General features: G+C 34.5%; 1 protein-coding gene across 7 annotated transcripts in view; it reads right to left on the reverse strand.

Moving 5' to 3' along the window:
* The window catches only part of ZNF280D (zinc finger protein 280D), a 111,927-nt gene that overhangs the window by 84,465 nt on the left and 2,261 nt on the right, over positions 1-25,201 (reverse strand). For 4 of the 7 annotated variants that reach the window (XM_054701764.1, XM_054701754.1, XM_037502554.2 and 1 more), the window contains exons 1-2: positions 4,430-4,466; positions 4,244-4,312 (exon numbers count right to left, since the gene is read on the reverse strand). The exons of 1 other annotated variant lie outside the window; for it this stretch is intronic. In XM_054701764.1, the coding sequence (XP_054557739.1) occupies positions 4,244-4,271 (28 nt within the window). In that variant the 5' untranslated portion in view covers positions 4,272-4,312; positions 4,430-4,466. Of the gene's footprint in view, positions 1-4,243; positions 4,313-4,429; positions 4,476-25,201 lie in introns of those variants that run through there. 2 more of the 7 variants (XM_054701758.1, XM_037502553.2) reach the window with 2 other exon arrangements.

The raw sequence follows: 25,201 nt of genomic DNA on the forward strand, positions 1-25,201 counted from the left end.
TGTCACTTACAATCACATCAAAAAAGACAAAGAACCTTCAGAGCAAATGTAACTAAAAAGGTGAAAGACCTATGCACTAGACCTGTAAGACAATGCTGAAAGAAACAGATGACACACACACACAAAAATAGACAGTCTAAGCCCATGGATTAAAAGAATAAACATTTTTAAATGGCCATACTACCTATAACAGTTTAGGTTCAATGCAATCCCTATCAAATTCCAATGGCATTTTTCAAGAAAATAGAACAAACAATTCTAAAATTTGTGTGGAACCACAAAGATCCCAAGCAAGCAAGCAATCTTGAGGGGAAAAAGGAAGGAAAATGGAAGCGTTAGCTTAAATCATACAGTGTAAATATCAACTTACACTATAAAATGTTACTTATCAAAACACAATGGTACTGGAACAAAATCAAGACACACAGACCAATGGAATAAATTGAAAGTTCAGAAGTAAATGACCACATGTACAAGCAGTTAATTTATGACAAAAGAATCATAACCATACTGTAGAAAAAGGAAGTCTCTTCAACAAAAAGTGCTAGGAAAAGTGGACAGTCACATGCAAGAAAAAGAAAAAGGAAAAAGAAACCTAGATCACTATTTAACACTACACACAAAAATTAACTCAACAATGGTATAACTTGGTATAAGACTTGAATCCATAAAACACATAGAAAAAGTAAGTGGGAGATGATATTTGTTCATAATATATCTGACAAGGACTTACTATCCAAAAAAAAAAAAAGAGAATTTAAACAGACGTTTCTGCAAAGAAGATATACAGATGGCTAACAGGCACATGAAAAAAATGCTCAACTTCACTTGGAAATGCAAATCAAAACTATGATGAGATCTCATAGATGTGAGAATGGTCTATATCAAAATAATATGAGTTGGCATGGGTGTGGCAAAAAAGAAATTCTTGTTCACTGTTGTGGGAACATACTGGTGTAATCCCTATAGAAAATAGTATGGATATTCCTAAAAACCTAAAAATAATAACAACCATGTGATCCAGCAATACTTTTCCCAAGTATTTATCTAAAGAATATGAAAACACTAATTCAAAGAGATGTATGTACCCCTATGTTGATAGCAGCATTACTCAGAATAGTTAAGAAATGGAAACAGCCAAAACCAATGCCTATTAATGGATGATTGGCTAAAGAAAGTATGGTATACATATCAAATGGAATATTGCCAAGGTATTTTTAAAAAGATAAAATCTTGTCTTTTCTGACAACATGGAAGAAACCTGCAGTGATTATGCTAAGTGATGTAAGTCAGAAAGTGAAAGACAATTACTGGATGGTTTCTTTCATCTATGGAATATAAGTATACAAAGTAAACAAACTAGCAAATTACAACAAAAGTAACTCTTAGACTCAGTGAAAAATAAGAGTGGTTACCAGAAAGGGATGGGAAGGAAAGGTGGAGAGGGGGATGGAAAAGATAGAGGATGCCAACCTGATAGTGGGAATGGCACTAGAACTCTGGTGGTGGGTAAGATGAGGTTTATATACACATAGAGGTAAAGATGTGCCCTCAAAACTTATTTAGTATGATTAATCGGTAAAATTTTATTTAAAAAAAAAGTGTGCAAAGATTGAGTTTAACATTTTTCAACAAAGATTACAAATTGAAATGACAATATTGAGATATATTTGGTTAAATATATAATTTTAAATTTTTTTAAAGGCCCCACTAGTACCTATCAAGTTATGATCAAGAAATGATCAAGAAAAAGTTACACCAAGCCATAGCATGAAGTTTTAGAACAACAGAATTTAAGAGAATATCAAGTCAGGAAGAGCTGGGGGGAGGAAGAAGAAAGAAACAGGTTTTACATAAAAGATCAAAATAAGAACATACGCTACAAGACGTAGAATAAATGTTTTTAAAAGTCTTACCAAAATTTTTTTAATCTAGAATTCTATACCCAGCTGAATATTTCATCAAGCATTAAGTACAAAGATCAGAAACATCACATAAGATTTACTTTTTACATACATGCTTTCTTGGGAAGCTTCTACAACATCTACCAAAATATTAGACTTAATCAAGAAAGAGAATGACACATGATACAGGGCATTCACCACCGAACAGTTCCAGGACAATAGAAGCTCAGTAGGCCTAGACAACAACCAATCCAAAGTAGATCAGAAAACAGAACTTTAGGAGGGATGTCTTTGAGATACCAAATAAAAAATGATTTTAAAGAATTATATACATGTAGATTACCTCACAAGTTTTACTGTGTGGAAAACTGAATTGAGAAGCTACTGAAGGATATAGGAAGATTTGACTACAGATTTTAATAAAACTTAGTAAATGAGAAAACATAAAAAGCATTAATCGTTGGAAAAAAGAAAAAAATGAGTAAAATGTAATATATCCTTTTATAGCTATTCTATGTATAACAGCATATTACCATGCATTAATTAACAATATTTATTATGATCATCATAATGAAAACATTAAATATGGACTTAACCAAAAATTGGAATAATTATATTGGGGACTACTTAAAGGGAAGAGGTAGCTGTGAAAGAGCAAAAAATCCTCAACCACCAAGATTGAACACTATTAGAAAATGGTGAAAACTGATTGTTTGATAACAGCACATACACGTGTACAAGTAAGCATTCTTTAAAAAACTGTGGTTAAGTCATCTGAAGCGTTTACAGGTTGTTCGACATTTTAAACTATGTACATATATTGTTTTAAACTGAGATGGGGAGGAAAGAAAAGAACAGGAGAAGGAAGAGAAAATTGAGAGCCTAAACTAAATAGCAATGGAGATACACACAAGTGGTACTTAACTAGATATACAGAAGGGTTTAGGGGTAGGTGGTGACACCACTAAAGAAAAAAACCTCCAGGGTTTTGAGTTAGACAATAATATCTTTAAATTATCATTGAAATATAGTCATAACTGAAGATAAATTTTTTCTGTTAAAGTAATGCCACATCTCCTTTTGGTATTAAAATGGTCTTAAAACATACAAACTATAACAAAGAGAAATACCTTAACAGATTAGGTGCCACTGTTTTATAAATCAAAAAAAATTTTTCCTCATATAAAAGCATGTTATAACCATTTCCTGTTTCAATGTTTAAAATTTTAGTAATTGAACCGACCAAAAAAAAATGTTTTCCCATTTCCCTAATGTCATGAACATTATAAACTGATCCCTTTCTTTTCTAAATTGTACTGTTTTGCCAATTAAAGTTCAAGTCAAATGATTAAAAATATTATATATCTAAAGTCAAACTGAACTCATTAAGAGTATATTTTCCACATTAGATAAGCAGTAGACACATAGTATATAATAATCTATGAGAAAGGAAAGCAGGTAAATCAGGTAATGCCTAATTTTTAAAAAGTAGGCAGACTCACTGTATGCTGATGATAAAGGTACCATTCATTTCCAGTTGGTTTAAGCTATGAGTTGAAGTGTGTTTCCCTCAAATTGCTGAAGTCCTCACTACAAGTACCTCAAAATGTGACTATATTTGGAGACAGGGTCTTTAAAGAAGTAATTAAGCTAAAATGAGGTTACTAGGGTGGGTGACATTCCAAAATGACTGCTGTCCTTAAAAGAAGATATCAGGACTCAGACACATGCACGGAGGGAAAACCATCTGAAGATACAGGGAGCAGATGTCCATACAGAAGCCCAGGGGAAAGGACTGGAACAGATCCTTCTCCTGTGGCCCTAATAAGGAGTTCTGCCAACACTTTGATCTCAGACTTCTAGCGTTCAGAATTATGAAAAAATAAATTTCCTGTTGCTTAAGCCTGTGGTACTTTGCTATAGCAGTATTAGCAAATTAATAGAGAAGACAAAGTTCCTTATTCTTTGTAACAGGGCTCTGCCATTGTCAATATATCCAGGACATGTTGTTGAAAAAAATTATTTTAAAGACATATTAACAGCTTTATGAACTTTTTAAAAATAATTTATTTTTTGTATATACATAGAAGAAATATATGATTATGCCTATCAGTCTAACAATAGCTATTCAGTAGGCATAGAGAGGAAAAAAAATCTCATTTCTACTTTATTCATTGTTTTTCATTTGCATTACTTGTTTTTATGGGAACATTTGTTATTTTAAAATTTTTAAGTGTTTTTGTCTTTAAGAAAATGTGCCTACCTCCTCTCTTCCCTTCTCCTGAAGCAATTATCAGTACAAAAGCCACATACACTAGTATCATGGCAACAACACTTACTTTTTGGCTGAAAAGGGTTGTGGCCCATCAAGTTGCAGAGTTGACTTTCTTTAAATTGTCACCTAAGTACTGACACATGATATCAATCAATTTTATGAGTCACTGTAAGTATTGCCAAATATTGAAACACGAAACTTGGGATCCAAAAATTCTTAGATCTAATTTTGATCTTCAAACTCAACTCACCATGTGACTCCAGACAAAGCAGCAAGTTATACCTCAGTTTTCCTTCCTATAAAATAAAGACACCTAGTTATTAGTATAGGTTTCATTACCCTAAATGTACACATATTTAATCTTTTTTCTTATAAAAAGCTCAATTTTTAAGTTTGATATATTTGATAAAACACATTACATAATTGTTCCTTTCCTAAATGAACACAAATTTATTAAGTAAAATTGTGAATTAAGCATTTGCCTACTTGAAAAAGTCTGGATTATTAAATTACAAATAATTTTTTAAAGCATCCTTTTGTAAAAATGAGTAATCGCCTCACATACTATTTTAGTAAATTTGAACTTTCAACTAAGTAGCCTTATTCTTTAACTGTTACCTATTTTTCACACCTCAAAATTAAATTTTGAAAATGATTTCTGTAAGAAAACACAAATTTCAAATTATATTTTTCTATTATTTTATCAACTAACTTAAAATGAAAAGAAAATTAGTATATTTTATCATAATTAAAAAATACCACTCATTGTAATACAGTGCTAAATTCTAGGGGGGGGAAGATGAATAAGTCATAGTTCTTGCCTTCAGAAATTTAGTATCTAGTACATCTGTAGTTTTGGGGATTTGAAAGTTAAATTCTATTATAATAAATATTAAAATTTTTAAAATTATTTAAAACAGCAAATAGTGCCTTGGGTTCTCAAACACACAATAGCATACATTTTATAAAATATACCAAGTTCTAAAAATTGCTTTAGTCATAAAGCAAAAAAGGTTAAAAATTAGATTTCAGAAACCTGAAATATTCAGATACACAGCTAATTCAATCTTCACATTCCTCTTCATTCTCAGACTGACAAAAGAGTAAGTTTTCCTGCTTTTAGTTTTCAAATTATTTGAAATGAATTAGGGAAAAAAATTATTTCAACTTCAGAAGCTACTATGATACTTTTGAACTATCACAAAGAGAACCCAGTGAATCCTGTGTTTTACTAACCCAGTTCTGAGGTTTTACTGTTTATTTCTCTGTAATTCAGTTGTTTGAACAGCTGTAGCTTTTTCCTAAAGTAAAATCAGTGCTACAAATAAATGACAATTGTGGCTCATTATTTAGGAATAACCAGTGCCAAGAATTCGGAATTTTTTAAGAGTCACAATTACACTTCCTAAGAGTCATATTAAATATTTTTGCTGTGATTATTTAAATATCTCTTAGCAAAACTCTAAAATTAGTATTCAACTTAAAAATATTCAACGAATTAATGACCTATGCTAAGATAGCCACTACCTATGAATACAGCGATGACTTTAAGATAATCTACATCAAAAGACTGAGGACCATGGCAGCCACTTAGGAACTTAACTGCTATACACTTGTAAACATACCAAAATGTTGGAGAGTCTCAGATGCATTTAGAACCATCAGTTCAGTCCAAAGTTACACTGTAATATGGTAGCCAATAGCCACAATTGACTAAGTTTAAATTAATTAAAAGTAAATAAAATTTAAAATCCATTTCTTCAGTGTCATTAGCCACATTTCAAATGCACAAAGTCACATGTGGCTGATAAGTACTATATCATACAGTGCAGCTACAAACATATGTATCAGATAATACTGATCTAAAGTATTATTATCATATTTTATTCTGGCCAATAAACAAACAAAAAGTTTTAAGAGATTATTTTGGCACGTTAGTCTCGAAGTATGCCAAAACAATCGCCATAAAACCCCTCAAGTTCCCACTTCAGAATTTTGATGTTAAGGGATTGAATTCTGAGAATGATTAAATCCGTTGCCATTTAAGTGAGGAATCCAGCATAGATAGATAGTGGAGATCAACAACCTCCAAAAGATCTCCATTTTCTGCAGCTCAGATAAGGTTCCAAAATGGCCAGAAAAAGAGAACACTCCATCTACTTCAACAATCGACTAAGACAGACATTTCATTCTTAAGCTTAATATACTTATTTTTATGGGTTAAAAATTTAATTTCAAGATACCAACTTACCAAAAATCTTATAAATAATAGTAATTGCTATTTTACTTTTGTTGTTTCAGCTTTTATATATTTAAAATTAAACTGTATCTTGGGGGGGTAGAGTCTTTCTACAAAATATTTTAATCAATGGAAATGTGGGAAATTCTTAATTGTTTGGAAAACTCACTTTTAATAATTGATAGATATCACCTGATATGAGTACTAAATAACACATTTGATCTAGTACTGAGCACATTCTATAGCATAGTTGTACTCGGTATTCAATATAATCCTATTCACTCTCTGTCTACACTCAAGCAATTCTGCAAACCACATGGAGAGTCAGCATGAGAAAAACCAAGTCATAGTTTCAGCACTGCTACAATTTTCAATCAAGTCAACTGACAATTCTGGATCTCAGATTCTTAGAGTGATCCCTAAGATCTATTAGACTCTGAATGATCCCTAAGGTTTGATTCAACTATATACTTTATAAACATTTATTAACTATAAACAGCAAAACTCGGTAATGAATGTCAGGTTCAAATTTTAACTCAACCACTTGCTAGCTCTATCAGAACCTTAGTAAGTTAGTAAACCTCTATGCCCTACTTTACCACATATATATACTTATTTTAGAGGGTTATAAAAAAGATTAAGTGAGAAAATACACAAGCACATAGCTCATTGCCTGCTATGTGGAAACCACTTGATAAATACTAACACTGAGTTAAATGCCATTTTAAGAAACTGGAAGAACTGATCACAATGTTATTATATTGGAATTTATAAGTTATGAGCTGAGCATTTAGAATTCATTTTGTTATATAATATATTCATTATAGTATTTGATGATGAAATTTTATTGTTATAAATACACCTCCTTGAATGTGAGTGTCAAATCTATCCTGCCATACTTTCATTAAAAAAAAAACCACAAAGTAGCTAAAACACATATAACATTCATCAATATCATTAAAGCAGATTCATTCATTCATTAATATCATATACGACTAATCTCAAAGAATAAAGCAAGTATCTAATTTTAAAATACTGTTGAAAAATTAATCATACCATTTCTATTAAGACATTATTATACATGCATCCCTGTTTTCTAATTTCTAAAAAAAAATCCTATTTTAAATGAGTAGGTGTTAAGTAGATTGTGAGGAATATGGTGAATCTTTTGGACCTCATAAATTAGCTATACAATGAAATAATCCAAGAAACTACACTATAAAAACTATCAACACAAAAATATTTCAATTGGGAGTTGTATGCCCAACCAAGAGATGGTAACACCAAAATCACATGATCAAACTAACAGTAAAAGGAAAATACAAAACAAGAAATTAATATAATTATTTTCAATAGTGAAAATTTATATTCAAAGTTATTGTAGCATATAAAGTTCCACTAACTTAAAATTTTAATGTAAGATTAACATGCTAGTGTTAAGAAATAGTAAACATGTAATAATTCTGTCTATTGTCTTAAAATTTGATATGTCACTTTTTTCCTCTCACAAATTTCCCAAGAAATCAAGCAGTTAAATCATGACTTTAAAACTTTGGTTTATGCTCTATTTCATTTCATTTTCCAAACAATTCTTTAGTCTTTGCCACTAATAGCATACTGAAATTGAGGTGTATAATTTTATAATTCTAATCCCAAATGTATAGAACTAAAAGGCTTCAAAGTGGATTCTCTATGATGAGGAACAGTATAATATTTCAACACTGGTTTTGTGATCCCTCAAGAATTTCCCACTAATCTGAAGGGGCACTAGAAAAATATTTTTAACTTAATGTTCAATATATGAAGAACATATTCAATTTGTGAAGGAGCCATTTTTAAGACTCCTATTTTCTATTACTTTATTATCCTTCAGAAAGAAAGATAAACAGAGAATGATGACTACTTTGGCATTATAAGACCAATCACACAACAGAAAAGTTGACATGGTAGGCAATTAACCCATAAAGAGAGACCCATAAATAAAATTTGATTTCATAAAATTTGGGTATTTAAATAAGAAATTTTATAAAGAAATTAACTTATTAAAATGTTTATTTACAAACATTAAGCTGATTACATTTCAGTTAATACTTCTTTTATGCCTATTGTTTTATTTTTACAAAACTAAATTATCTATCATTTTTAGAATCAATCCAGTTAGTATTAACTACCACAGACTAACTCTTGAAAAGGGCACATTCCAACCACACAAACTGCACTATTAGAAATACCTGATCACTAGCAACTAAAACACTGTAAACAAAATACTGGGGACTCATACAAACTCTAGGAGATATATCAAATTTCACCCAATTTCTGAAAGATTCCAATTTTTTTTAAAAAGATTTATTTATTTATGCATACAAGAGCTGGGGTACAGGCCAGAGATGCAGGGGGTGAGAGGACTCACCAGAGACAGAGTGAGGAACAGACTGACTGAAATACACTGCTGAGGGGAGCAGCGGGCAAGACAGGAGAGGTCTGCTTCACCATGTGGGCAGCTCCCTGGCCAGCCAGGGATGGAACTCATGCTGCAGAGGCTGCAGATTGCTTCATAGTGCTGCGCTTAACCCCTTGCGCCACCAGGGAGGCCCAAAAGATTCCAATTTTTATTTTAAGTATAATAGAATACTGCCTTCTGAAAATGGTCACTCCAAAAAAAGAAATTTTCTTTAAAAAGGAGAATACCAATTGATTTTATTTTTTTAAAAGATTTATTAATTTATGCATACAAGAGCCAGGCTACAGGCCAGAGATACAGGGGGTGAGAGGATTCACCAGATACAGAGTGGTGAGCAGATCAAGCAGACTGACTGAAACACACTGTCAAGGGAAGCAGCGGGCAAGGAAGGAGAGGTCTGCTGCGCCATGTGGGTAGCTTCCTAGCCAGCAGGGGATTGAACTTGTGCTGCAGAGGCTGCAGGTTGCCTCACAATGCTGTGCTTCACCCCTTGAGCCACCAGGGAGGCCTGTTTTATTTTTTTAAGTAAGCCAAAAATTTCACATCATTTTTAAAAATACATATTCATTCAAGAATGATCAGTCCCAGGAAATGACACACCGTACAGGACAAGGATTCTATATGTCCAGGAAAAGCAGCGATATGATATGAAGCAGAGAGGCTATGGTGGACAGATTAAGCCAATTTTCTGAGAAAGACTAAAACTACGAAGAAGATTGTGGAGACTTCGGTGCACTGAGTCCAACTGCAGATCTAAGAGAAAATTGGCTGTTAAGAGATCCAAGCATTTTGAAGTGGGAGGAGGTAAGAGGAGAAAGGGCGAAGTAATTCAGTTGAAAGCTTCATTTTTTATTATGAAGACAATAAAATCTTGAAGTTATGTTCATTTGGGCAAAAAATTAAAAAAAGAAAAAAAAGAAAAACGGGAAGAGTTGGAATCAGTCTTGAAAGGAGTGTCCAACAAAAGAGATCAAAACTAGGATATGCAAGATTTATGCTCAAGAAGTAAAGGCCAGTTTCTCCTGTTTGCTTCCTACCTTAGAGGGGGAAAAAAAAATTCATTCTCTGAAGGTAGATAATCAAAGAATTACCATTTTAATTCTAAAATTAGAAGAAATCCAGTTTGATTCCTTAAAACCTGAAAGGGATCAGAAAATATCACCCCAAATTAACCCACTTTGACTTAAGGATTTCTTTCAGTTGAAGACAATTAAAAACAGAAAACCCAGAAAGAGCTCTGCTGTGAAGGTCCTCCTTCCTGTCCAGTACCAAGGAGAAAAACTACCATTATTATTGCAGCCAGAGTCAGCACCAAGATGGATGTACACAAACCTTAATAAAATAATCCTTATCTTCCATTTACTTACCTTCCCTCAATTTAACATTTATAACGAGCCAAACTCCCTTTCACTTGTCTTGCCATTTCACAAATTTAACACACTTTGGTAAGCCTGGTCTAACCAACCACCTCCTTAAGTCTTCATTTTTTTCCTATAAAGACCTCCATGTACATAAGTATTTAAATATTAATATTAAATAAAATTTTTCTATCTGTTCTTCCATTAATCTGTCTTTCCCCTTTTAATTTGCAGGTCCCAGGCATTTAACCTAAGATAAAGAAAAAAAGATTTTTACCTCTCCCCTATAGACCAAATAATTCTCCAAGATAGGGAGCTCAACCTGGGTTTTCTAGAGGCAATAAAAATACTTCATAATAAAAATAATTAGTACTTTTAAAAGTAACACATATACTCATTTTTCTATCTAACGCAAGGCACAAATCCTCAATGGGGCACAGGATGTGGAGGGTTATGATAAATATATAATTAACACCAAAACAGGGTATGGTAGCTATAGTAATAAAAATCAAGAGTACTAGAGCAGGTTCTTGATAAGATGCCGGAGGAGCCACAGAAATAATGTGCAAAATTTTGTGCACACTTGGGGCATCAAATTCTCATACAGGCAGAAGAACTTAAAAGACATTTCGGGGGGTGGGGGGAAGACATTTCACCAAAGAGGAAATGCAAATGGCCAACAGGCACATGAAAAAATGTTCAACATCCCTTATCATCAGGGAAATGCAAATCAAAACCACAGTGAGATACCACCTTACACCAGTAAGAATGGCACATATCAAAAAAACTAGCAACAACAAATGTTGGCAGGGATGTAGTGAAAAAGGAACTCTCCTACATCGCTGGTGGGAGTGCAAACTGGTCCAACCACTATGGAAAGCTGTCTAGAGGTTCCTCAGTCTACTAAAAATGGAGCTACCACATGACCTGGCAATTCCACTCCTAGGGATCTACCCAAAGGACACAAAAACAGTGATTCCAAAGAACACCTGTACCCCTATGTTTATTGCAGCATTATTTACAATAGGTAAAACCTGGAAACAACCCAAATGCCCAAAAATAGATGACTGAATCAAGATGATGTGGTGTATATACATAATGGAATATTATTCAGCAATCAAAAAAGATAAACTCATGCCACTCGCAACATGAAGTAGAAGGAATTATGCTCAGTGAAATAAGCCAGAAGGAAAAAGAAAAATAACGGATAGTTTAACTTATAGCAGGAATATAGGAGACCCAAATAAGACATCACTGTAAAAAAAATAGTAACGAGGGCCTCCCCGGTGGTGAAGCGGTTGAGTGCTGGGTTGCAAAGCTGCCTGCAGCCTCTGCAGCACCAGTTCAATCCCTGGCCACTGGGCAAGGGTCCCACATGGCGCACAGACCTCTCCTGCTACGCCCACTGCTCCCCTCAGTAGTGTACTTCATCACTCTACCTGCTCTGCTCCCCGCTCTGGCTCTGGTGAATTCTCCCACTCTCCCGTGCTTCTGACTATACCCAGTGCTTGTATAAATAAATAAATCTTAAAAAAAAAATAGTAATGATACAATACACAACAAAGCAAAAACAGACAATTATAAATCAGAGACATCCTGCAGGGGAGGAGGAGGGAAAGGGATCAGAGGGAGGGAGGGAGGAGCACAAGGGATGAAGGTGATGGTGCACAGGTGCATTGGTGAAGGAAATTCTATGGGGACTACACCTGAGGGGTTGGGAGGAAGCAAATATTGTTAAAAAATGAACAGGGATGTAAAAAAATTTTTTTTAATTAAAAATTAAAAAATAAAGATAAAAATATAGGGAAAAAAATAAAATCTTTAGAAAGTTTAAAAATGTCTAATACAAGTCTATTTTTTAAATTTTTAATTTTATTTTCTTACATTGCTGTTCATTTTTATACAATATTAGTTTTCTCCCATCAGGGGTAGTCCTCATAAATCTCCCACTACCCCATCACCTGTAAACTGTCACCATAGTCCCTTGTGCTCTTCCCTCCCCTGGTATTACCCCTCTCTCCCTCTCCCCTGTTGTATGCCTCAGATCTGTTTTGCCTGCAAGTTTTGTCTTTTTTTTTTTTCTTGTTCAGTTTCTCTGTACTCTTCCTGTGAGTGAAAACCACGCAGCATTTTTTTTTTCCTTCTGACTTATTTCACTGAGCATAAACCCTTGAAGCGTCATCCATGTTGCTGTGAATGGCATGAGTTTATTTTTTATTAATTGCTGAATGGTATTCCATTGTGTATATATAGCTTATCTTGATCCATGCATCTGTTTTTGGGCATTTAAGTTGTTTCCATATCTTAGCTATTGTAAATAGTGCTGCAGCAAACACAGGAGTGCGGGTTTCCTTTAAAATTAATGGTTTTGTGTCCTCTGGGTAGTATCTTAGTAGCAGAATCACTGGGTTATATGGTAGATCAATTTTTAGTAATTAAATTCTCATAAAAGTCTACTAACCAAAAAGGCTGAGTTGATAATTTTGGAATTTGAGGGGGGAAAAAAGTATCACATCATGCTGAAAATTTCTGACCATGGAAGTAACATAAACACTACCCCTTAAGGGAAAGATGTTTTCATTTATTGCTTTTTAAAAAATAAAACATATTCAGGGCCTCCCGGGTGGTGCAGAGGTTGAACAGTGGGTTGCGAGCGAAGCTGCCCGCGGCCTCTGCAGCACCGGTTCGATCTCCGGTTGCTCCTCGGCCACTGAAGGAGGGTCCCACATGGCGCGCAGACCTCTCCTGCCGCCCGCTGCTCCCCTCAGCAGTGTACTTCGGTCCTTCTGCCTGCTCTGCTCCCCGCTCTGGCTCTGGTGAATTCTCTCACCCTCCCATGCTTCTGACTTTACCCAGTGCTTGTATAGATAGATAAATAAATAATAAATAAATAAATAAATGAATGAATGAATGAATAAATGAATAAATCTTTAAAAATAAATAAAAAAATAAAACATATTCATTGCAAATAATTCACACATACAAAAATATATGGAGTAAAACAGTAGGAATCTCTATATCCTCTCCTGCCCTACCCCCAACCCAGCTCATTAGAGCTTGGCATGTGATGCAATAGATAAAATCAATAATTGAAAATACTGATAGGCTTACGGTTCAGGGATAAGAAGGGCATTCCAATGCCTTCTATGTCTTAACAAAGGGCAGCATTTATAGCAATGTTTTGGATAAGTCTATAGCGAGTGTACAGATTAAATTTGAAGATAAGTAACTAGTATAACACATGTTAAATAAAAAATGAGAGTCTCAAGAGATCTCAATAAGATAGAATGGTAAAATCTAGGATAAAATAATTTTGTATTTGCTTTCCAAAAATTTTATAAAAATACAAATTGAAGATGTACTGCTTATAAGTTTTAGTTATTAGAGATTCAATGAGTCAGGGCATTCATTTTGAAAGTGTATTTATGAAGCATGTATTTTGTGCTAGAAATTATGCCAGGCACGAATACAATGATAACCAAAAATTAGGACACAAGTCTTGTACTCATGAAGTTTACAGTTTAGAAACACATTCATGCAGAGAGACATAAAATGACAACTGCTATAAAGGACCCAGCATTTTAAAACGCAGAGAGTAAGAAAAGTAGGTCTAGTTAGCATAACCAAAACTGGCTTCTCTAAGAAAATCATGACTAAGTTGTTATACGAAGAATGGTTGGAGTTAACAAGGCAAACAAGAGAGGCAACATTCCAAGCAAAAGAGAACAGCATATGCTAAAGATCTATGCTTAGATCTTTGGATCTATGTTTAGATCCACAACAAATCTAAAGAACTGAAAAGAAATCAAAACTAGAAAAGAAGGGGGCCTCCCTGGTGGCGCAGGGGTTAAGATGCAACCTATGAAGCAATCTGCAACCACTGCAGCATGAGTTTGATTCCCGGCCGGCCAGGGAGAGACCCACATGGTGGGACAGACCGCTCCTGTCTTGCCCGCTGCTCCCCTCACCAGTGTACTTCGGTCTGTCTGCTGTTCTGTTCCCCACTGTCTCTGGTGAATCTTCTCACTGCCCCCCACCACCGCATCTCTGGCCTGTACCCCAATTCTTGTATAAAAATAAATAAATCTTTAAAAAGAAAAAAAGAAGCAAAGGGGTATATGGTAGGAGGTAACACAAGAGTCAATGTAGCAACTTGGAGGCCAAGTTGAGTTTTGTGTTGATCCAAAGGCAAACGTAAATTCAGTGAAGGGATTTTTAAACAGGAACTTTATAATCAAATTTATGATAGTGTCAAAATAATAGAATTTGTGTTTAAAATCAAAGGTATGGTGGCTTTTACTCTACCTTAATTGAGGCCCCCTTAAACTGGGGGTACTTTTACTGGCTTATGTAAAAGGAATTTATTGGTTCATATAGAGAAAAAAGTACATGCACAATTCAAACAATAATATGCAAACCTTGATTTTATCCATTTCATGGCTTTACTTCCTCTATGGTGATTCTATTCTCAGGAAGGGTCTCTCACTGGGAATGACTGTAGTAGTTACAATTTAACACCTCCTAGATTCAAGTCCAGGGCAATGATAAGAGGACCAGCTCAGACTGGAGATGAGTGAATTGGTTAAAGTTATAAGCACTTTCTTAATCCAGTCACTATGCTAAGGAATGATGTGATAGGTTTAGTACTATCACATGTTCCCCTTGTACCAAAGGTAGAGAGCCAAACAAATTTCTGTGAGATGAAAACTGGAGGAAAGTATGGTTCCTCAAAGAAAAATGAAGACATCTGTTACCAAGGTAAGGGTGAATGGATGTGGGGCATCAAAACCAACATATGTCTACTATGAGGAATTTAAAACGAGCTTTGTGTAGGTCAAAGGACTAAAGATATTTAATCTAGGAAACATGAAACTATGGGGAAAGGAGTTAGAAATAAAAACTGTTCACAGATTAAATTTAAAGTTTTTGATGAATAAGAAACAAAGAGGATAACTTGACTTTGTGGCTCAAAAGGTAATAATAAAATTAACAATCCTAGTAAAATTTACTTTTTATGAGTAAATTAGAGAATTTCATTCCTAGTGTTGAGCTAAAACATAACTACTTAAATCATTCTATATTACTATGTTATTATAAATTATTACAAGTTATTATTTATAATAATTACCATTAGCTACTATTAATAAAATACATACATTATGTTGGTGAATCCTCTAAAGACCCTATGACAAAGCTGTGGAAATTAAATTGTAGCGCTAAGTACCTTGCCCAAATGCTCCAAAGGCCAAAGATTTCAGTCACACACAATTTACCTCCACTAAAAACAAAATTACAGGGAGATTTCATCTCAATATAAGAACAAAACAATTATCAATTAAAATGTGAAGAGGTGAGCTGAACTCTAGTTATGACAAATCACCAATGAAAAACATGAAAAATGCAAGCATTATGTAGTTGAAAATGATCACTTTTATGATTCCTAAGGATCCTTCCAACCCTACTGTAAACATATCTATTTAGTAAAGGTATATAAATAATTGCCTTGGACTGAAAGAAAATGTAGATTTCTTATTATTTCAGCTAAAAAGAAAATTGTCGTGAGAATGTTAAATTATGAAACTTTGGATTTATGAACAAAATATTTTGGTATTCAATCCACAACATCCAAATATTTTCTAGAAACTTCCAAATATGATGTAATGCATGAATTAGTTGTGTTGACATTTGTGTTTTCAAAGCAAGCAAATTCCTAAAGAAAAACAGTTGACATCTTTAAAAAAGAAAATTAATTCATTTAAATAAAGCTGTTTTGAAGGTTTAGCTCAGAGCTCCCAGTGATACCAAGATCTACTGCAGACACTGATTCAGAGCAAACAGTTCAAATATCAAATTTTGATATTTGGGGTAAATCAAATTTTTAGAATTCTAAAATATCTTTTAAATTCTAAAATATTTGTTAACACAAATGTAGTATTAATAAGTAGAAAGCCGGGCCTCCCTGGCGGTGCAGCGGTTGAGTGCTGGGCTGTGGAGCTGCCCGCAACCTCTGCAGCGCCAGTTCCATCCCCGGCCACCAGGCAAGGGTCCCACATGGGGCGCAGACCTCTCCTGCTGCGCCCGCTGCTCCCCTCAGCCATGTACTTTGTCAGTCTGCCTGCTCTGCTCTCCATTCTGACTCTGGTGAACTCTCTCACCCTCCCCCTCTTCTGACTGTACCCAGTGCTTGTATGTATGTATGTATAAATAAATAAATAAATAAATAAATAAATAAATAAATAAGCAGAAAGACTGTGCTTCAGTAGACTGCTTAGATCTACAAATCAACCTAAGTCAGCAGTCATTGAAAGCTATATAAAAAGAGCCCTTTTTCACAACAGGGTATAGGGACTCTATGCACCACCCTCCTCTTCATCCAAGTAAAATACCCTGCTGATCAAGACCAAAACACCCTGCAGATCAAGGATGTGCTCTAGTTATCATTACCTACTTCATCAGTCACAACTAAGCTAAGTGCAGCAGGGAAGCTACTGCATTTTCTATTGCACAGTATCCTGCTTAAGATAACCATCTAAGGCTCTCAATAACTTCCTCCTGCCCATAGTCAAATCAAATTTATCATTTCTTTTCATTTTCCTTATCTTACATCTATTTAACCCAATTTCTCAAAAAATTCTTCCTTGCAATTTTCTGTACACTAATAGTCTGGTTCTCTACTTGCCCCTTCCTTTCCAGCTCTTTACAGAGACTTCATATTCTTTTCCTCCTTAAATACTGTAAATTCAAATTTTCCACAAAATTTAGAACTCAGTCCTATGCAAAGTGTTCCCTAGGAGACAGATCCAATAAATTTTCATAGTGTTAGCTATCAGTTCTCAGCAGTAGCCTATAAAATCATCAATTAATAATCTCTAATCCTGTCTTAACTAAATTCCAGTCCTTGATCTGTTTCATTGTTGCTATCTGGATACTTAAACTCACCTCAAAGTCAATATTTCCAAAAGTGAACTGTCCCTCAAAAATTAGTTCAATAGCCTTAGTCATAGTAGCCAAAATGTTTATCAACTGATGAAAGGACAAACAAAATGTGGTATAGCTACACAATGTAGTATTATTCAATAATTTTTAAAAATTAAGTACTGATTCATGTTAAAGCTTGAATTTTGAAAGTACCATGCTATGTAAAAGCATACATAATGTATAATTCCTTTCATGTCAAATGTCCAGATAGACAAATCCAAATGCTAAGGGGAAGGAAAAAGTGAGAAACTGCTTAATGAGTAAACTTCCTTTTGAGGAGCTAAAAATATTCTGGGATTAGCTAGTGCTGATGACTGAACAATATTGTGACCAAACTGAATGGCTAAAATATGTCATATGATTCTTACCTCAGTTTACAAAAATTTCTTCTACCTCTACACCTTTTTCTACTAATGAAACTGTCATCCTTCTGATCTTGAATCCTTGCAGTTTTTTTCAGTGTCTCCTTCTTTTACTTGCAAAAGCTAATTAACTGTCCACTCCTATAATCAATTCCCACAATTACTCTTGCCTTTTCACACCTTTGAACCTCAAATTTATACTAACAGATTCACTTAACATGATCTACTTTATAGTCAATCTCTCAGCATCCCAGATCTATCTGCTTTTGTCCACTCAATACAAAACCACCAAATTACAATTTTCTAAAATAATGCTTTCATTATTTATCAATTCTAAACTTTTTAATGACTCTCCATCAACCCATGCAGAGCTGGGAATAGCCAAATACTCTAACAGCCAGTACATCCACTGGTAGGTAATACTGCCAGGCTGCATAGCTTGTTCAGAACTAATTAGCCGAAGGAGACAAAAACATGTAATCCTAGTATACGAAGGCTGATGCTGAAGTGAAGGAAGACCAAGATATCACAACTTGCAAAATGAATATACAGTATATGACACAAAGAATGAAATGAATTTTTCTGAGACTCATCTGTATGTCTGATGGATCGAGGGTCTAAATGAAAAGATGGATAATACCACCCATCTCAAAGGAGGATTTATTTTGAGGCTAAAATATGATAATTGTGAACATACTTAACAATTGCTAAAAAACTCTAATAAAAGAAATGAGATTAGAAAGATATTTTGTGTTATAATTTACTTAAAAAACACAAATACTAACAACGTAGTATAAAAAATGTAGTGCCAAATTTCTTATTTGCATTTTTCTAGTCAATAAAGTTAGGCAATTATTACTTGTTTTCCCCTTAATGAACTTAATAGTCATTTCAGTGTTGCATTTTGTTTCTTTCTACAAGCAGTCAGCAATCCCACATAGCTGAAAGTCAAATAACCTTAAACCTTGAATAGCAAAGCAGAGGGAGTGAGTGAACAAAGGAGACAAGGATTAGGATATTTCTAAAACCTCCAAATCCCTCAACACTCTAGGTTTACTTCTCAGACTTGACAAAGACAGCTATTACCCACAAATGAAGAAACTGAGCATTTTCTAGGGTTAAGCTTAAAAGCAAGGAGCAAATTTATTCGGAGACTAATGATGATCTTTGCTTTGGTTACTAGCCATGGACAAAACACGTATCATTAGAAAACCTAAATAAGGGACCAGGAAAAAAACTAATTCTAATTAAGTAAAAATCAAAATCAACAAGCAACTATATCTTTATAAAAAAAAAAAAAAAAAAAAAACAAGCAACTATAAACCAGAGACACACTAGGGGAGTTGAGGGAGGGGAGGAGGGATTAGGGTCAAAATAAGGTAGGGGGGAGAGGGAGCAGGATCAAAACAAGGAGGGTGGGAATTGTATGGGGACTATAACCAAGATGAAAATGCATACATTGTGCAAAAATGAAAAATGATGTAAAAAATGTATAAAATAAGATAAAAAAAAAACCACATATCAACCGAGGGGCAGCTTCAATGCTGAAAAAAATCCCAAACTTGGCCCAAAAAAAAAGTATATGGTTGATTAACCCTTAAGGATGAAATCATCATCAAACCATAACCTGAGAAATTTTAGAAACATACTAAAATTACTATCACCATCCCACTGTATATTAACATAGTTCGATGAAAAATATATTTTCAGGGCCTCCCCTGGTGACGCAGCGGTTGAGCGCTGGGCTGCGAGGCTGCCCACAGCCTCTGTAGCGTCGGTTCGTTCCCCAGCAGCTGGCGAGGGTCCCACACACACAAAAAAATATATATTTTTTTTTTTTCAAAACAAAAAATTTATAAGAGTGGTATTTTCACATTTTTGCAATTATCATTAATATGTATCTTACTAAAAACACTTGTATTCTCTCCTCTGCTTCCACATTCAAATTGTTGTACTACATTGTTCTGATGAAGTGAGGGAAAATCCACTTTCACAAGATAGGAGGTAAGCAGAAGACTCTGTAGAACCCTTGTAAGCATCTCAGATTCTCAGAATACACTTCAATAACTTACTACAGTAGATACACACAAGTCAAAGCCTTTCTTTAAAGGCTTACTATACTGACTGTTCAAAAATTTTGTTTATATCAATCCAAGGAATAACAATAATTTTAAACTGCTAGGGAATAATCAAGTGATGAGCACAATGCTAACAAAAAGTATTTATTAAGCAGTTACTGTGTGCAAAGCATTGTATCTCAAAACACCAAGAAGCAAAACATATATCATTTCAAAAGTCATACTGAGCAAATCAGGAAAACAAAAACATTTGTAATAAAAATGAAATAAAAAATTTTGGTTTAACCCATTCCACCACAAAACCTAAATATATCCTGATGCTATAAGAATCCAGTCAATCATTTTTTACTATGAAGGATCTCTTGAGGTACAGGCTGGAAGGTAAGGAAGAAAAAAAAATGGTAACAAAACAATTTAGAAGAGAAACCTTAAATAATAACTCTTTAAGTATTACTTGCATTCATTAAAAATATAGTACAAATGGCTAAAAATCCTGTTATAGTAGTTTAGTAGGAAATACAGGGTGAAGCTCCATGTCTAAATTAATCATTTACCTTCAATAGTCCATCAGAGCCCATTGGATCAATTTTAGTTGATGTAAAGATTGATATTTTATGACTTTTATTTCCTAGGGATTTTCAAACATCAGGAAAATTTACTTATTACTTTTAAACAGAATAAAATTCATTCTAATTTACAGCGAATATGTGAATTTGTGGAATCATATTTTATGTCTAAGATCCCTAGTATGGGACTAGAACAATTTTATCCTTTCTATATCTTGAAATACTTTGCTAACTCCATATTATTTTACCATTGCCCATCAATTAATCCCAACTGTACTTGAAAAATAAAAACAATGATTTGACTGCCTAGAAAGATAATGCAATAATTAACTAAATCACCACTAATGCATCACCCTTTACTTATCTTTTCAGTTTTATTCTGCAAAAAAACAGTGCATCAATTTTCAGAAAGGAAGGAAGACTGAAGATATCTTTGTAATCAATGCCAGGTATGGAAAACTTACATTCTACCCTTTCAGACTACAGTAGCTGGTAGCCTGTGAATTAAACTAACAAAAGACAGACTAACAAGAGAAAAACTAATCAATTCTTACTAATATTTACATACAAGTGTTCGTAGAAAAATAAAACTCAAAAAAGCAGTCAGAGTAAGGTCCTTATATTCCATTTTAGTAAAGAATAAATAATAAATCATGGGAAACTAATGAAAGATGAGTTACTTTAGTTGTTAGTTTATGCAAACTACAGTGTTAACTCTCAATCTCAGGTGAGAAGAGTCATTTTTTTGGGCCTCCCCGGTGGCGCAGCGGTTGAGCGCTGGGTTGCGAAGCTGCCCGCGGCCTCTGCGGCGCCGGTTCGATCCCCGGCTGCTTCCCGGCCACCGGCGGAGGATCCCACATGGCGCACAGACCTCTCCTGCCGCCCGCTGCTCCCCTCAGCAGTGTACTTCGGTCCTTCTGCCTGCTCTGCTCCCCGCTCTGGCTCTGGTGAATTCTCTCACCCTCCCGCGCTTCTGACTGTACCCAGTGCATGTATAAACAAAACAAACAAACAAACAAAATAAATAAATAAAACATGCCTCTATAAAAAAAAAAAAATAAAAAGAGAAGAGTCATTTTTTTTTTCCATGATAAAAAAGAAACACCTTCACAAAGAGAAATCTATGCCATGCTTTTAGGCTGATGAGGGAAGGGCTGACAACTCTTCATGTATCTGTTGATTCTCAATTATAGTCTTCTCAAAATAACTGTTATGTCAAAGTGGCATCTTTTAGGGAAGCTTACCCTGATCCTCTGATCTGCTTTTAGTTTTCACTGAAAACATTTAAGAATGCAGAACTTATAATGTCCTGCCTGTAATGGAAAAGAAAAAAATTGACAGAGGAGGTGTTTCACATTAGATGAACTAGAAGATACAAATATAGAAAGCACTTTAGCCTCTAATGATAAGTGAAACTGACCATAAAAGGAAAATCTCAGACTGCATCTTCAGATGACATCAACTACATAAATATTCTCACAATCAACAATCAATGAATGAACAATATATTCTAAAAAATAAAAGTAAATATATTCTCACTCAGCAGGAAGCACTTCATCATCATGCAATATTTTCACAAGAATGCAGACCATGCTGTCTTGCTAAAAGGACATATAACATATCCTCATTTTTTAATACTAAAATTTAACTTGTTATAGTTCAAAAATGGATAAGCGTTGAATGTGGGTATATACAAAGGTGACTGAAAGGAAACAAATGATGGAGAAATGTTTTTAATGCAGTAAACTGATTATTCTAAAATAGGTGTCTACACATCTAAAACTGAAAATTAACTACTTCGCAATTATCAAGCAAAGAAGATGGCTGGTCTCCCTTTAACAAAATTATGAACCATTGAAAGTTTAAAAAAATTCTTCAAATATTAAATTTGATGATGCACATGCAAAAAAAGACCCAAAAGAATAAGCTAAAATCTATTAAGGAAGCATTTGAAATCTCAATTCATTATTTACAAGATGAACATGTTCCATGTTCACATATGACAGCTGATGAGTAGTTTGTCATATTCAGACGATGTTGCCCATTTCAAGTACATACACCTTCAAAACCTGGAAGATACAAAATAAAAATCTGGACAACATGTGACACTGAAATATCATAAACTTGAAAGATGCAGATCTGCACAGAGATTCATAAAAGGGGTGAGAACAGAACCACCAGTATCACAAGAATTACAAAAACTGACAAAATAATTTAAAAATTCTGTCCAAAAGGCAACTTATAACAATTCTTTTTATGCACTTAGAATTGAGTGAGCATCCACCAAGAAACTTTCCTTAGATGTAGCTTAGTATCCAGCAAAAAATTTTCCTTAGTTGGCAGTATTAGGAAGAACAAGGTTGAACTACAAATTTTCACAAGTGGAAAGCAAAAGAAGTCAACTGCACATAATCTGAATTTCAAACGTATTTGAAGATTCTTACTGTCTTAACAAAAACTATAGTCTTCTCAGCTCAATGCATTCTCAAGCATCAATGAAATTTAAAGACCTCGCATAAATTAACCTAAAGAGTTATGTATTATGCATTATGTAAAAACTGAAGAGGTGTATACTCACTAAGAAGGACAGACCTTTACTTGCAAACAAATGACTTAAAGTCGGATGGTCTATGTTTGACATTAGTACTCAAAGAATGTTTTCACTGTATAAGGAAAGCTTCAATTATAAAACTGTAAGTTACCAAGAGTATTTTTCAGGCAGCTATGTAAGAACTTGCAGGAACTAGGAAGAGAAATTTTATCTTACAGTCTAACCACAATGTTCTTTAACATAGGTCCCACAGTGGGAAGAATAATAAAGGTGTATGTTCTTTGTGCAGATACAAAAAAGTAAAAACACAAACAAAAAAGCCTAAAAAAAAAAAATGTGTACTACAATTGTAGTAAGAATATTTGCCAAAAGCATTTAAGTGTTGCATATTCACTTCAGGGGTGATATGTAATGAAATATGTGTTTTTAAAGTTTTTTCCAGGTATATACAAAAGTTTGTTATGTTTAAAATAATCTCTGATAGGGGCCTCCCTGGTGGCGCAGCGGGTGGAGCACAGTGCTGTGAAGCTGTCCGCAGCCTCTGCAGCGCGGGTTCGATTCCCAGCCAGCCAGGGAGATTCCCACATGGCTCCTGTCACATCTGCTGCTCCCCTCAGCAGTGTATATCCGTGGTCTGCCTGTTCTGCCCCCACTCTGTCTCTAGTGAGTCCTCTTACCCTCCCACGCCTCTGGCTGTATCCCCAGCTCTTGTAAAAAAAATAAATAAATCTTAAAAAAAATAAAATAATCTCTGATAAACTAAAAAGAAAAATCCTCTAATAAGGTAGTTTACATTATTTTTTCTTTATTCTTCTTTATTCTTCTGTAAGTTGTATAAAATGACTTAAATTACATAAAGTTATATAAAATGATTTAAAATGTAAAAAAAAAAAATGAAGTATTTCCTTTCCATAGAGATGCTACATAGCAATACTATTTCTTATGGTATACTGAGAGTTAAACAAGTCCTTAAAAGGTAATTGGTTTTAGGCCTCCCCAGTAGCGCAGCGGTTGAGCGCTGGGTTGCGAAGCTGCCCACAGCCTCTGCAGCGCCGGTTCGATCCCCGGCTGCTCCCCGGCCACCGGAGGAGGGTCCCACATGGCGCGCAGACCTCTCCTGCCGCCCGCTGCTCCCCTCAGCAGTGTACTTCAGTCCTTCTGCCTGCTCTGCTCCCCGCTCTGGCTCTGGTGAATTCTCTCACCCTCCCGCACTTCTGACTGTACCCAGTGCATGTATAAACAAAACCAAACAAACAAACAAATAAATAAATAAATAAAACATGCCTCTATTAAAAAAAAAAAAAAAAGGTAATTGGTTTTCAGAAATGAATAAAAATTGTAAACACATATTTTTGACAGAAGTTAACAAGTAAATTAAATCATTATACCTTCAGACTCTGGGAAAAAATATACTGGTTACCAGAGGGAATAGGGTAAAGGGAGTTGGGGACTGGGGAAGGAAGGGGTTAAGTCACTGACAAGGGAATGATGGAGTATGAGTGGTTCATGCAAACATGCCATAAAATGTAATCCCACAGTTATATGGATATGCAAATGACTGACAAAAAATAAATTATGTCTTTAAAACAATTTGACAGAAAAATAAAAGTTTGTGGTTTCTCTCTGAAGCAGATAAACTATTCAGAATTATATATTTAACTGACAAGTGTCATAAATATTTCTCATCTTTCAAAAATTACTTTTGAAACAAAAAAGTCATCAATAATTTCTAATTTCCTGTTACCTAAAACTATAGTTTATTTTCTGTTTACAAAAATTGCTATTCCACCATCCAATTCATATAGGGAAAAAATTTGGGTATGGTTGTAAATGTTCTCTTGAATAAAGAAAGCAAATGTAGAGCACCTCTTCTTTCCTTTGCCCTCCGCTCCCCTACTGAAAAAAAGGTAATGCTCAGTGGGAAAATACTGTACTAAAGAAGCAGGGCTGTACTAGAGACCCTAACTGGAAAGACTGGGTAGATACACAATTTGTAGTTCTCCAAAGTCAAACTAGCTCAGAATTTTTCTATTTATCATAGTTCACTACTGCTATAGGAGGCCCAAGCAAACTTTCAAAGGAGGCATTATCTTTCTACCTACTTTGTGTCTTTCTCCCCAGTCATCCAAGGTTCTGATGCCAACTGGTAGCAATTCCCAAGTTCCCCAAACTAGGTAAGTTGGTCCTATCCTCCAAACTCCCCTGCTTATGCTCATGAAATCACTGCAAATAAATATATACCAAATACTGATGCCAAAATAGCACTTTGCTAATTGCAAAGAAAACAGTTACAGGTAAAATGGAGTCTGTCACCACCTTATTCAAGAAATCAAATTCAGAAATACTAATAGGATAACCCTAGTTTACCTGTTTTCTGATGTAATAATGTGAAGAATACTGCATGACTTATGAAAAATTATTGTCAAAAA

This window comes from Talpa occidentalis, unplaced genomic scaffold (assembly GCF_014898055.3).
Source record: "Talpa occidentalis isolate TD23 unplaced genomic scaffold, MPIMG_talOcc4v2.1 talOcc4.11, whole genome shotgun sequence".
Lineage (NCBI taxonomy): Eukaryota > Metazoa > Chordata > Mammalia > Eulipotyphla > Talpidae > Talpa > Talpa occidentalis.